Genomic DNA, 15295 nt, shown 5'->3' on the forward strand with positions numbered 1-15295 from the left:
TAACCACACCCTGAACTGACAACAACCATTACAGGATTCCCTCAGTTGCTTATGGTAGTATCCACAGACCTGGCAATGGTCAGAAAAGTGACCATTATGCATAATTTCTACATATAAATGACTGCGGTGTACAGTTTTGGGTGTATAGTTTCCAAAATGACCTTCTTGGGGGGAAAAATAAAACTAGTTTCAGTTTGAAAACTAACAAAAGTTGTAATTCTGAGGTGGTTCACGGTAGTGAAGAACAACCATGAAAAGCTGAAAATGAAAAATCTGTATGAAGAACCCCATGAAAAGAAGCTGGGAAATAAAACCATCCTCCATGCTTGCATTTGCAGGGGGAAAAAAAAAAAGCCATGGTCAGAGCCAGTATGGCTGATGCCAGATATCTGCTTTGCTGACACAGCCATAAAGATAATGCAGATTTTTAAGCCACAATTAAGGCAGAAACCAAAACACACTGAAATAAGACACATGTAAAATAGGGGGGTAAGAGCTGAGATTTTAAGAGCTGAGATCAGTCTTGGAGTTGAGATTTACCTGCTATGTCATCTGCAATTGCGAATTCATCCTTTACAGAAGAAAATTCAACCTCGGTCTGGTTGCTGGCGTTGATGGAACCAGACCTTGGCTGGGTAGGGCTCTCCTCAGAGACATCAGTTGGCTGCAGGAAAGCAGTGTGAACATCCTGAATGTGAGCTTTTAGGTCTTCGTAGGATGGAGCTCGAAAATCGCAGCCGTCACACTGCAGGACCTCCATGGTTCAGGATGATCTTTTACATTAGAAAAATCTGCAGGAGAAACAGGAGAAGGAGAAGAACGCTATGAGTTTACAGCAGCTTTTGGAACAAATCCTGGGAACACCAAGGTAACACCAAGCTTTTGATGACTCAGTCACTTGCAGAGATTCCACAAACACAGCGGCGTGGAACTCAACCTTTCCTTGCCCTATTAAGAAGCGTCTGCTCAGATTCACAAGAAGTCCTATCCAGGTAGCTCACAAGCTGCTGACTCAACTCTCTGACAAGTGACTACTGATCCAGTGGACTTTGTCCTCTTGGCTTTTCCATTGGCCTGTTTTTTTCAGAATTTGGTCTTGTTCAAAGACCACAGCCCATGTGCAGAGAAATGCACTGGAATTTACAATCAGAAGACACCAGCTTCTGCCTTCAGGAGACACACTCTAAGCTTCCTGGAAGTTGCCAATTCCTGCCTCACTCAGTACCATGCATCAAAAGCTTCCACAGGGAGAAATCTGTCTTTCTTCACAGCATACTACTATCTGTCCTGATATTGAAAACCTAGAGCTAACAGCAAGGTTAGATACACTTACACGAACCCAAGGCTCTGCTCTGCCCTACTTCCACCAAACTTCTAAGGACACCTCCACTCTTTGTTAAAATGTTTACAGTTTCATCAGTCTATTCTAGGGACAAGACCTTTGTGCCTTAGCAGTCTGGGGGACGGAGACAGCCCGAGGAAGAAAAGAACAGCAATGGGAATAACCACACTGAAAAAGTACAATGGAAACATGAGTTATAAGGACTCAAGAGCCATTATGACTTCCCTGATTTATCAAAAAACCCTGCATACCTTCAAGTAGTAAGCAACACAAGACACAGTGAAGAACAGTGGTTCAGCTGTGACAATTAATCCTGCGACAGAGGGCTGCACTGCCAGGAAGGACAGGAGACACAAAGCACAAGCCAAACAAAAGACTTAGACCCTCCTACCCTGTGCAGCGCTCAGACACAAGATCCACCTTCCTATGCTAACGCAGCAATTCCCTCTTTAAACTTCCAGGCATCTGCTGGAAAAGGATGAGCATTTCAGAGGTCCAAGACACAACAGCAGCCCACAGCAATTTAAATCCCATGTGTTTGTTGTGTGTGGAGTATGAAGGAAGCAACCTAACAAAGTGAGGAGAAAGCTCCAAAACATTAAGGCACAGAAACAAGAGAGGGTACTGCACCAGGATTTTAGATGAAAGAATGCTTCTCCTGATAGCCTGCTAAAATAAACTTCTAGCTGGTCAAATTCCGGACAGTCTGAGCACAGAGGCTCTCCTCACATTCACCTACACTACTTTGCAGGCTGCACGGTGTCCTTTCTCTCCCCCCACTCCCTCTCACCACCAATAAAGAAAATGAACGCTGCACCAGCTTCTTTTCAGCTAACAAAGTTACAATAATCGAGATACTCAAGCTTTTATGTGCAAGCACCAGACCAAATTGTGTGGAAGAGGTTGCTATCTGCTCTGGATCAAATTACAGCAGTGAGTGAAGCCCCACCCCACGTCTCCTTTAGCACAGTCCATTAGACCTGAAAACAAATTTTTCCATGGAGCAGACGACTCCTGCATTTAGAGCACTTCACAGAAAAGCAGATCATCCAGTTTTCACTACCCATCCCCCAAGCTTAGTCCTTTCATCTCAGCCAAACAAGCCACAGCTCCACTGAATGTGTTTATCACACTTTCAAGAGATATGAGCCCCTGCGTCACTGAAGCTTTAAGACTCACTAAGCTGCCCTAGTCCTCTGAGCTTTGGGAGCAGCCATTTTAGCTCAGACAACTCCTGCACTCAGAGCCTCGGAGCTCCTTGCCTGTGCACAACATGGCCTCACTTATCTCAGCTTCAGCTCAAACACACCAGCCTTTTTTTCTTTTCTTTTTTTTCCTCTTTTTTTCCCCCCTTCCTTCTTTGAACTCCTCCTCCTCCTCAAGGTGATGCTTTAAAAAACACCACCCCTCAGAATCACATCTCCCTCACATTTCTTCTGCATGGCTTGCCCTCCAAAATCGTGTCCCTGCTCTCCTCCCCATGCGCCTTTCCCTCAGAGCTGCACCTTCTCTCCTTCAGCAGAAGGTTTCCCCAAAACATCTCCTCAGGCAGGGTTGGGTTCCCCTGTCCCATGGATGACAAAACGTGGCTCCACAAAATGCTGCAATCACAGCGTCAACACACTGGTCCAAGCTGTCCTACAGGCAGAGGCGACATGCAGCTGAGCCTCCCAGGAGCAGCAGGAGGAGGAGGAGGAGGAGGAGGAGGAGGAGGAGGAGGCGCGGGGGAGTGAGGGGGGACAGCAGGAGGGAAGGCTCCAGCCGGGCCTGTCCCTAGGGAGCTCTCCTGCTTGGCGCAGAAGACACACCACCCCACTGCCCTGCCAGATTCCAAAGTCTAATGACCTTTGTTAATCACCACCCAGCCTGTCTGCATCAGCAAACCCTGCCAGCAGACACACCCTTCACACAAAGGCTGTAGCTATGCCTTTTAAGAGAGGTTCTCTGAAAGCTCCATTGTGTGGAAGAGATGAAAAACAACGGCGCGCACACACAAAAATCTCACTCTTCCCCCTGCCCTCCCCTCAGCCTTCGCCCCCCTCAGCCCCCCGAAAACTTTAGACCCTTGAGAAACATCATCACAAAACGCTCTGAGCTCTGTCTCTTTTGGAAAACCTCAGGCCAGCTTACAAAATAGAAAACCAGAAGGGAGACCAACGTTTTTATGGAAAAAAAAAAAAAGGACAATCCTGGTAGCTCCAAGAGGTGAAAACCACCACCATTTTCATTCATCTTCAGCAAGCATTGCTGCTTGAAGAATGCATCCTTAAGGATGCTGGTTGCTCTCTACATAAGCTTGAACCAACCATTGTGTTGAGAGATATCATTAATAGCTGCTGATTACACAACTGATGGAGACTCTCCAATGGGTTCCAGCTCCAATCTCAGCAGGGTCTGCACCACAAAGGCAGCACCAAACCCAAGAAAGGTTAATCTTGCTGTTCTTCCTGTGAGGAACAAGCTCTACCTCAGCTCAGGTAGAGCTGAGTGGACTTCAGTGTGGTGTTTCAACCACCCATCACCTGCTGAGAGCAGGATGGAGCCTTCCATAAGGGATTCTGCTCCACCATTTTCATGCTCTTCTTTAAAATCCCAACATTCCATAAGGGCTAAAAACACACACTGCCAGTCTGAGCTCATATATCAGAAGAAACTGTAACACAGGTGCATCTTTCTTCTTTTTGTCCACATGGGAGATGACACCAGGAGAGACTCACCCAGTGAAAAGAGCAAAGAGCATTTTCAAGAGCAGATGTTAAAACTCTGTCAAACCACATCCCAAGCCATGTAGACAAAGCAAGGTTCACATGTCTCCATCATGGTCAGCTAAGCTAACTCATTCCATAACCCTTTAGATTTTCAGTAAAAAAAATTAGAGGGGAAATGAAGATGGAGTGAGACAGGAGTTACCAAATCTAGTAACTCAGCAGCAGAAGTGTGGGAAGAAAAACCTGAAACAACCAAACAAAACCACCATTAAATAAATCCATAAATCCTAGAAGCCCTTGAGCATATTCACAGGCAATCTCTTGAGATCAAATTGTGTATAAATAATATGTGACTTCTAAAATATCCTTACTAATGCAATGCTAACCTCACAAAACATTATTAAAATGCCATTGTCTGGCTAATTTGCATTTACAATGTCTTCTTAAATATGGAGGTATTCTCATTTTTCTTGTGAGCAAAAAGCTTTCAAAACATTGAGCAGCAGAGATTCTCAAAGCCACAGTTTTAAAGATATGAGGTGGTCTCAAATTGTCTACAGCATCCTCCTCTACACTTATAAACGCTTGAGAACATCTGAGACACAGTTGCATTAGATTTTGAGGTTTTTAAAAATCCAAAACAAAAGATAATTGTGCTTGTTGAACAACAGTAATTACAGAATTTGGCAGCAGCCAAAGTAGTACAAATCATTATGTTTAAGTTTGGTTTTAAAGCTTCAAAATACAAAATTAATTGTGAAGCCCAAGGCACTGACCTCAAAATTGAGCTTCTGTGGTTTGACTACCCATCCGTTATATTTTGAGATGGAGTCAGCAGAGCTTCTCCAAGTTAAGAATATGCACATGCACAACCACAACTAAAAAGGTCACTCAGACCACACAACACTCCAGCAGCTTCCAGCTCAGCATTAGTAACACTGCATGTGAAACAAAGGCATTTCCAGCTCCTCCAGCCCTTCCTCTGGTCAGATAATCAGAGCCCTCTCCATCCCTACAACTGTAGGTTGCACTCAGAGCGCTCATTTTACTCAGCAAAAAGGTGGAGCTGAAGAGAAAACCTCTTCCCCCAGAGCTTGGAGCAGGGAAGTGGTTGAGTCACCCTCCTTGGAGGTATTTAAAAGATGTGTGGATGTGTACCTTGGGGGCACGGTTTAGTGGGTGAACATGAGGACTCCATGGTCCTCGAGGTTTTTCCAGTCTTCTCCACCCATCCAGAAATTAACTATCAAACACCACAACAAAATTTGCTGGCATATAATTACAGATAAGACAAGTTTTCAGAATTCCCATGAGTAACACCTCAGGCATTTTTCCTTGCTAGAGAAGCCTGGGTTTTATACCAGTGCCTACACTGGGCTCCCGTCCAGGTTCAGCCCATGTACAGTGGAGCTGTAGCTCTCATCTTTGGATTTGGGGTTTTGGGCTTTTTTTTGTCCCCAATTTTTTCTTCTTAAACACTTCTTATAATGTAAGGTGACAACAGCAAAAATGAGAACTAAACAAAGAAAATCACAGGAGTAATGCAAAAATTGACACATTTGAGAAGCTGGAAACCTGATGGCTATTCCAACTGGAGGAAGCCAACCTCTGCTTTCATTTATGAAAGGAAACCCCATAATTAATTAAGAATTCAGAGAATCAATTCAACTATGAACTACAGTCAGGTAAACCTACTCAACTCATGGGTCTTTTTCAATGACTGAATTCCAGTCAAGCTGTTGGAATTTTTGGTCCTCTCAGGACTGTCTTTGGAGTTATTTCTCTGAGCTGGTAACAACATAAACTAAACTGAAATACCATTTCTTTTTTCACTATTTTTTTCTTTTTTATTTGATACAACCAGATTTTCATAGAACTCCATGGGTTGGGTTGCAACTCCATAATATACGTACTTTGTGGATCATCTTTTCTTGTGAAAGAATTAATGATAAAACTGTATCACTGGTTACAGCTTTAATTATCAATACCTCCATGTACCCAATTTTGGGTTTTGTTTGTTCCATTCTGAAACTCAACAGTTAAGGCCATAAGAGAGCTGATGCTTGTGATTCCATTCCTCCAGTAAAAATTTCCTTTGACTTATATGGAAATGTAGGGTATTTTCAGGAAGAACTTTACTATTGAAGATTCAGTAGAAATCAATAATAAAACCAGTCTAAACTGAGAAGACACAAACTCATTTTCTTCCCAAAATGTCCTTATCCAGCTACCTGAAAGACTGTTTGAACCTGAAGTGGATTTCAGATCTGACTTCACAAAAGGAAGTCTTCTACACATGCTTTGCACATTATTTTCCAAACTTTTCAGAAATCTCCCTGTCTTGGAAAATAGGATGGCTAACCCATACAATAAATATTTATTTATGTCCCTGAATCCAGACACCAATACCACACTAAATCTATCACAGCTTGCAAAATCTTCTACATTAAAAAAATATATATAAATCACATTATTCTTAAAGCTCATGGAAGAGATGATTCTCGTTGCTACCAGCAGCACGCTTGGGTTTTCTTTTTTTTTCAGTTCAAGAAAGCAAGGATTCACAGAACCTTTCACATAAATGAGATTAAATGGGTCCAAATGATTGATACACTGGTTTCAACTCAACTGGCTCCCCACAATTATGACTTCTCAAAAATGCGGGTGGAAAAAAGGCAAAACAAATAAACAGAAAATCCAGAACCCCAGAAAAATGTGGTTATTGAATATTAATACCTATTAACCATCTCACTGAAAGACCATGGATTTTAGAAGATGAAAGGAGAGTCACAGATAGTGGCACCTATCTGTCTGCTTCTGCCAGAGCTTTACTGATTCAAGCTACCTAAGTGCTGATGACTCCTTCTTTTCTCACAAATAATGTTTCTTCTCTTTCTTTCTCATCTGGGGTCTACATATACACCTGATCTGTTAAAAAAAATACATTAAGAGGCCACCTGAATGCCTGAAGGGTACTTTCAAACTTCAAACTTTTGAAATAAAAGCAGATTGCAAATAAAATGCCACAGTCTTATTAAATGACAAACTTAGACTGTCATACAAATTAGAATTCTGGCCTTTTTTGTCCCTTTCCTTTGGGTTAGCTGTGGGGCAGTACATGATACAGAGCACAGGCAGCAGAGTCTGAGGATAAAGAACTTCCCTGATGAGAAAGGCTCTCAAACATTAAATGCTCTTGCTCCAAGCAAGGCTAGGATGGGTTCTTCTGATCTTCTGAATTACTTTCATGGCAAGTTATTAATCCCTACAGAATTCTGAAAGACACTAAATATATATATGAGAATCTGAACAACTGGATGGTCAGAGTAGGACCTTTTCCCTTATTAAGTATGACACTTAATTTGCTGCACAAAACTAGTTTAAGAGGGAGGTGAAGCAGGATGGGGCAAAAATTCAGAGCAGAAATGCAGCTTTGCCACTTGGTTCCTGTACTAACAGGACACAAGCCAAGTCGTTCACCTCCCCAGCACAACCCACAGCCCCTCAGTGCCCTTCTCCACAGACACAAGGGGCAGGAGGGCTGGCCCAGGCGAGGAAAACAGACACGGGAGCCAAGCAGCTTGGCTTTTGTACCCTGCTCATTAGTGCTCCCCATATGGCACAATGGACCTGAATGCACTGGGGTCCGGGGTTTCTAATTTCCAGCCAAGAGTGTATTGTTAATTACCTCGTGTAAGAAAGAGGTGCAAAACCCCGGTGTGTGTGCTGAGTTTGAGAGGGAGAGGAAGAAGATGTCAGTAGGTGGTGCTGAAGAACACGGCAGCACCGGTGCCCGGGTACTCCAGAAAACAACCTAATTCCTTCTCATGCATTTGCAAATACCTTCCAGGAGCTTTCACACAAAGGATGCATTACCAGCCTCACCCTGGAAGGAGCAGGGGAGGAGCAGGCTCCTCAGCTTGGCACAGCCCCAGCAAAGACCTCGTCCTCGCCAGGAAAAGCTGTTTAAAAGGGGGTCCTGCCAGTGGCAAAGCAGGTATGACAAACTCCATGCGGGACCGTGGACTGAAAGAACAGCCACAAAGTCTGAAGAGAGAAGAGATTATCTCCTGATAGCCATCTGCCCTTAAAACACCCTGCAGTGCCTTCAGAGGTAATCTTGCCATTCACCCTGAACTCCCATGCTCCGTTCCATGGTCGCTGGCAGTGCTGCCAGCTTTAAAGAGGACCAAATCTCAGTTTGCAAGAAGCACAGTATTTTTACAGAGGCTAAATACAGCTTTATGAACTGGTGACAGGGCTAAACCATGGGAACACAGAAACTGCTGGATTATTTTAGGGGCCACAGAATTTTAATCTTAAGAGATCTGAGATTAGACCAGCCAACACAGCTGGTTCAAAACACATGCAGGCACTCTGAGTGTAGTCACAGAGGTGAAAACCAAGTCACTAGCACTCAGAAACCACAAATGCAAAGGGCAAAGCTCTGCTTTGGCCCTCCAACTAAAAAAATGTGATGCCAAATAAAGCCAGAATATCACTAGCTTGAAAGATGTATGTCAAAAGTTGTTTTTCTGGACTCATATTCCTCCTTTAGGTGCAGAAACTGAACTGGACCTCTTCTAGCCATGGTGACAAAGACTGAACTTGGCTGGTGAGAGGAGTAATCTTCCAGCCAGAGATCGCTTCCCTAATTTGGCACCCTGTTACCCTGTTTGGTCACTCAAGACTCACTAAGAGAAGTTCACAGGGCAGCTGGGAACCAAAGGAACATTGCCTGGATCAGATCCAAGTAAGCCATAGCCCTCTGCCTGTCTGTCACACCCATCAGAGCTCAGCTTCCTAAGGACCCTGGGGAGTAAGAAGCCCTCTCCCTCAGTCCATCCAGAGATCTTATGTGCTCCAGAAGTACTTTAAAAGTACAAGAGAGCTTGGGGAGAGGATGGAAAAGGACTTTCAGAGGAATGTTTTTAACCCCACAAAACCAAAGCACCAGAATTCGTGTTCTGTACCAGCCAGCAAAGCTGAGTGCAGCAGCACAACACCTCATGCAAGTCCCCCTCGTGCACGACTCCAATTATAAAGCAAGATCCACTGCTGAAACCCTGCTGGAGGGTAAGAAAATGCTGATTAACGAAGTCTAAAGATTGTTCAGCTCTCCCAGCCCACCCTTCAGAAGCACATGTTTGTTTGAGGAGCTCCTCTGACACCCTGGCTATTTTAACACTGCCTTTGTCTCCAGCTATCCCTCCCCTTCCCCCAAGCTTTCTGCTATATTTGACATTTGCAGGGCAGCAAGCAGAAGCTTCTCTGTCCGCCAGTTCATTTCCTCAGGTAATACAAATCCATCACTGACCCATTTATAATACCAGACAGAATACACAGTGTTATTTGCCCACTGACTCGCACGCAGCATGGCAGCCAGCATCTCTGCCCCAGGTAAAAGAACATATACTTTTCCAGCACTTGACAGATCTCAGACCAGTGATTACCACTAGGCTGACACCTTTTCTCCCTGACAACCCCTCCCAAGAGTTCTTTTCCACCTGGGCAAGTGAAGGTCCCCTGTCTGTTTTGTGGTGGTGGCAGCAAGATGCTGGTCCTGCCCGCTGAGGAGGGATGCTGCAGAAAAGAAGGAGCAAGTTGTTGCTAACACGTTGCCCAAAATAACAACTTATTTGTCCCAAACACCTTCAGATATAGATATAATCCTTCGGATTGCATGTTGAGGTGCACTATGAGTGGAATATCCTGGGTCCCAATGAGAACCTTGCTCCTTTTACTCCCCATTTTCACTCCCTTACTCCTTCCAGGAATCAGATTTTTGCAGTTGGTGTAATAACACAAAGCTCAAGTCTTAAAATAGCACTCTGGCTCATAATCATAATCATTAATGTGATACATAGATGGCAGACAGGCTCTAGAAGAAACCAAGTGGAACATCTACAGTGCACTTCAGGGTTGGAGGAAAGGGAATTCCGAGTGATCCTGCAATTATGGATCACAACATTTGCGAATCGACCGGGGTTAATGACAGTTCTCCAGCCAGAAAGTGGTTTAATCAAAGAGGAATTAGAAACTATGACATTAAAACAAGGAAAAAGCTGTTAGTCCCTGTCTGTAAAAAAAATATACTTCATTATGCAGGTAATAATTAAGAACAATCTCCCACACACACAAAAAAAAAAAAAAAAAAAAAAAAAAAAAAAAAAAAAAGACCACAGCCAACCCCTTGTTAACCTTATTTCATGTCTTTCTGTCTTTCCAGTAATAAACATCTTGTGTCCCTGACTACTATGAATGCATTCAAATTAAGGAGAAATCTAGTACTATGGCTCAGTTGTATCAAAAATGGTAAGAAGTTGAAGCTCCTAATGGAGTTCTTCTGTCCTAGTTTAATTCTTTTTGCTTTAAATAAGCTGTTTGAGGGTCAACCACTGACACCCAATTTCTTTTTCTTTCTCCTAAGAAATACTCAAACAGGAAATGGATCATAAAGAATAAAAAAACCCCTGATTTTCTTTGTAATAAGGGCTTAGATTATAAGCAACTGCATCCTTCAAAAGCTACAATCCTTGCAAATATGTGGACATTACAGAACTCTAGAGTTAGTTTTTTTCTCTTCTGCAAGTCCATTACACAACACCTTTTTTTTTTCAGCTGTTGCAAATGCTGTGCACTTAATGATTTAAAACTCAGCAATCTTCGAGCATTTAAATTTATCTAGGAAAGTAACAAAATCTAATTTTAGAACAAAATAATCAGTCTCCATTGTCATAAGATGACTCTCATTTCTGAAGAACCATTCTCACGTGGCCTCAAAGATACAGGATGACACCTGGTAAAAGAAAAAGTGAAGCAAAAGCTTCACTCCAGAATATGTAAACAATTGCCAAACTACATATTTAACCCCCAGTGTCTATTGCCACCAGGAAAGTTCTGTTCAAGACTAGGATGTCAAGTTTAAAAGTATCTCTTGAGGTAAAAAAACCAACAAAACTAAATCATCATTACAACAATTGAATAACCTGGAATCTGTGCCCAAATCTGCACCCAAATCTTTATTTTTGTAACAGAGAAGAGGACACTGGAAGAGCTTTTCAGTTTTCCTGGTCTAAAAGAAGAGAATTCATGAGGAAATTCATTTAAAAAAAACAATTATATGTGTGCCTATTAAAAGTTTGAACACTCTCCAGTTAGGAGAAAACAAAATGCACTTAAAACCCCACCAAGATTCTTAGACAAATATAAGGAAAGGCAGCCCAGTGGCAACTCAGGCTTTGTCAGGATTTTGGTTTTGTGCATAATAAGAAGCAATAAAGACAAGCCTCAGGAGAACTGTTAAATAAATGGCCAATAAATGGTCTTCTAATAAGACCTGGCCTCAGAAAAACCCTTATTTTGCTGCATTATTGAAAATTGGTGAGACAGTGGCTCTTCAGGACAGGTATTCTGCTTTTGGCTATGTGCTCTGGGACCCAAAAAGGCTGTTTGGAACTGCAGAGCCTCTGTCTAAATAACTCCATGGCTAGGCAAACCCTGACATTTACTCTGCATGCAAAAGTGGACAGGAGTGGGTAAGATGTTTTTAAGATAAGAAAGATGGAAAAAAAAATTCAAAATATGCAAAAGAAACCCAGAAGACTGAAGCCCTGTGGTGGTTTAAAATCCATCTGTAAACCATACAGAACCTTCAGCCTGATGAGATACAAACAGAATTATGGAATTTAGCTTGCCTTTTAATCTGGGGAAGTTCAGAAGTAATGTTCTGAAAGCAAAGGAAGGGTTTTCTGGCTCTGGTAAATTCACCTGTGATAATGACAAAGGCACATATGCTGCATTCCACAGTTCCAAAGCAAATGGGTACATAATTCCTATTCTCTTTACTGATTATTGTAGAACCATTTAAAAAAAAAAAAAGGGACTAAATTTGACTTAAAGGGAAGGCACTTAAAACCTTCCCAACTTGCTGCTTTTCCAAAATGTACATCTAAGTACTTTCAGTAGATCAAGTGTCTTTGAATCCTCCAGCTCAAGGAAATTTTAAAATAAAGCAGGATTAAGTTCAAGGCAGAACCACGTAAAGAATTTTATCTTGTTCCTACTAAAGGAATAAAGATGGAAACAAGCAAAAGGAAAAAAAGGAAACAAACAAGCAAAGAAAACCAGAAAGCAAAGCCTAAAGCGCAAAGACCTATGCTAGACTCAACAGTTAAAAAAATAAAAAGATTTATGGTGTTTGAAAGGGACAGGGTGCATCTTTTCATTTACAAATGGAAGGGAGACAAGGACAATCACATATATAAACAACATATTCTCCTTGCATTAAGAGTCCAGCTAAGTGAACAGCTCTTCAGACACAGCATTCAGCAGCACCACTTGCCAGCCACGTGGATGTCCTCCCTGTTTCTTTCACCCCAAAGGAGGCATACATGACACCAGAATTCATACAAAGAGTGTTCTGAGACATTTGATTTGTTTTTAGCCAACGTCCTTGAACGGTATGGAAGGGAAAAAAAAAAAAAAAAAAAAGAACATAATGTGGTTTGCAGTCCACTCTAGACTTTTTTCCCTTTTAAAAGTCATTTGAATAAGAGGTATTTGCGCTTTTTTTTTTTATTCACTTGAAGCAACAAGCATTCATTCAGGCGTGGGTTCTTGTTTGCAGGAATGCAGGCAGAGTCAAAGTTCCACATTAATTTATGACCTCATTGACAAAGTGTCTATGGGAGAAGCGTACAATCAGTTCTGCGCAAATTTCATTTTCCCTTCTGCTGTTTATGGAACACTGGAGCATGACAAAAGACAGGATCATATGTTTCAGGTTTCCATTCATTTATCACAGGCAAGTCATTAAGGCCAGCAGAAGTGACTTGTGCTCTCAGAGACAGCAGAGGTTGAAGTATCTCCCTGGTTTTCAAATGGCTGCAAATTCAAAATGAAATCTGAAGGCTCATGGTTTCAAATTGCAGATAAGAAACAAAAAGTCAGGTATCTCTAAATATTTCAGGCAGCAAATACTGACAGTCTGCTCCATCCAATCACACCCTGTTTATTTGACTCACTAAGTTCAGGCCACACTTGTTGGTGGGCTCTGTCTGTGTGAAAAGCAAGTTGGGTGAGTCTGCACCACAAAAAAAGCCTTGCTCCCTTCCCTGGCAGTGGAGAACCACAAGGAAGTGAAGCAGCCTGGCTCCAGGTCCCACAGCTGGTCTGTGGCACAGCCAGCAGCACAAAGTGGCTTTCCAGACCCCAGCCCTTCCCTGTGCTGCCTTCCTGTGCCCCTGGAATCCCAGCCCTAACTTTCCGCAAGAAATTAAAAAAGCTCTCCAGCACGGCAGAAGTTGTAATTCCAGAAGGAAGGGTAAATCAAAACACCACACACAAGGATACAACTGATGCTCTTTATTTATCTCTGTGTTTATTTTCTAGCTGGAGTTGCCATTTCCATCCTTCTGCACAGAATCCAGGCCTTTTGCTGAACAATTTAGGTCAACTTGGCAAAATGTCTGCAGAGCTGCAGAGAAGAGTGCCAGTGGAGATGGGGTTTGGGGTTGGTGAGCAAGGTCTAACCCTCATATTACTTGACACTGCAGTGGAGGATGCACAAGGTTAAAACCTGTATTTTTAGGGAAACTTTTTATGAGGGTGAGGAAGAATATTTGTTTTGCAGGGCTGGCAGCTAGAAAAACTGAAATTCTTGGATGATCTGAGAGGCTTTTCTCTTAAGAGGTCTTTGCCCAAACTGCTGAGATTTTCTTCCCAAACTCTTCTAAATAATCAGAAACATAGTAATAATTCTGTTCTATCAAAGAATCTGGACAAAACCCCATCATACCCACTAGCAGTCATCCAAGAGAGTCTCTTTTATAGCACCTTCATAAAGATACCTGCAAGAGGAAGTCTCTGGATCTTCCTTAGTGTCTTTTTTTTTTTAAGCAGGAGATATTCAAGGCCATAGAAGAGGAAGTTTGATTTAATCAGACCTCTCTTTCACACATGCTAGCTGGAGCCACAAAAGCATGTGCACACTTCCACTCCACACTGGCTGACAAAAATTTATGACAGCAGCAAACCAAGCAATTAATTTTCACATGCTGACAGTTGCACCTATCCTTCATTGTTTGTATATCACCACAAGCAAGACAAAGGTATTTTATAGATTTTTTTTTTTAATGCTTAGATTGCATGAGAATCACGTCCTATAGAACCTTTAGGCTACACATCACCTTCAGCCTATGTTCAACCAGTACGTGAAGCTGCTATGGTTTTTCTGAAAATACGGTTTTTCAATAAAATAAGTGTTCCCTACTGAGAGTCTGGATGTCTGAGAAAACACATCTTTCCAAAAGGCTCTGTGCTCAGAGCCATGCACAGCCTACCAAGGACTCCTGATCCCATTTCATGTGAACCCAAACTCTGCAAAAGGAGCTTACGGACACAGAGCAGCCTCTGTAGTAATCCAAGATACTGCTGGCATTCCTGCTGAAAGGAAGCACACTGAGCATGCTTCATCCTATGTCTGCAGAGCAGAACCAGCCTGAGCCCTGCTGAAAGCCAACTGTGTCATGGGCAGCTCTGACTGCTACTTTGCCTGGGCAGAGATGAGGAAAAACACCTCTCCTTTGGGTGTTTTGGTTTGTTTGTTTTGGGTGGTTTTTTGGTTTTTTTTTCTGCCTGTAGCTGTCAACTGAGATACACAAACATTCTTGGTGCAGTTGGAAGACACCTGGCTGAAAACTCAGCTGGCATTTACCACGAGGTGCATCTGGGCAGTCAAAAGCACGGGCTCCAGTCTTTCAGCACACCTGAGGTGGCACACAGGCTGCAGGTGAGGTTGCACGCAGCTGCCTCCTGCACACAGTTTCTGCCAGGGTCACCTGAGAGAAGAACAATCCCAGCTGCTCCACACCCAGACCCCAGAGGAATCCTGGCTTCCCACCCTGGCCAGGAGTTGGTGTGAGATCACATCAGCACTCTGAAGCAGCCAAAAAAGGGTTAAATCTTTCGCCTTCTTCATCCCTCTCCACATTCATAATTAATGAAGAATTGTATCTTCCTAGATTCCTAGACTTGTTTGTCTGAGTAGAGTCACCTTTTCTTTCAAAAGACCATTCCTTTCTAACGTAACTTGCCTCGCTTTCCAAGCTGTTTCCTGGCACTAAGCCATACCTTTCTGCTTTCCTGTCACAAATTATTCTTCCTGGTCTATCCACTATCTCCTCTGTATGCCTCCAGATCTTCTAGAAAGATGATCTGATCATCTGCTATTTCTGCAGTCCAA

The 15295-nt window shown here is 42.7% G+C and overlaps 1 protein-coding gene across 5 annotated transcripts in view; it reads right to left on the reverse strand.

Annotated features, from left to right (window-relative positions):
• Positions 1-15295, reverse strand: part of ZNF462 (zinc finger protein 462) — an 89107-nt gene that overhangs the window by 48742 nt on the left and 25070 nt on the right. For all 5 annotated transcript variants that reach the window (XM_064735386.1, XM_064735382.1, XM_064735381.1 and 2 more), the window contains exon 2: positions 541-791. In XM_064735386.1, coding sequence (XP_064591456.1) covers positions 541-760 — 220 coding nt within the window. In that variant the 5' untranslated portion in view covers positions 761-791. The remainder of the gene's footprint in view (positions 1-540; positions 792-15295) is intronic.

This window comes from Zonotrichia leucophrys, chromosome Z, assembly GCF_028769735.1.
Source record: "Zonotrichia leucophrys gambelii isolate GWCS_2022_RI chromosome Z, RI_Zleu_2.0, whole genome shotgun sequence".
In the NCBI taxonomy this organism is placed as follows: domain Eukaryota; kingdom Metazoa; phylum Chordata; class Aves; order Passeriformes; family Passerellidae; genus Zonotrichia; species Zonotrichia leucophrys.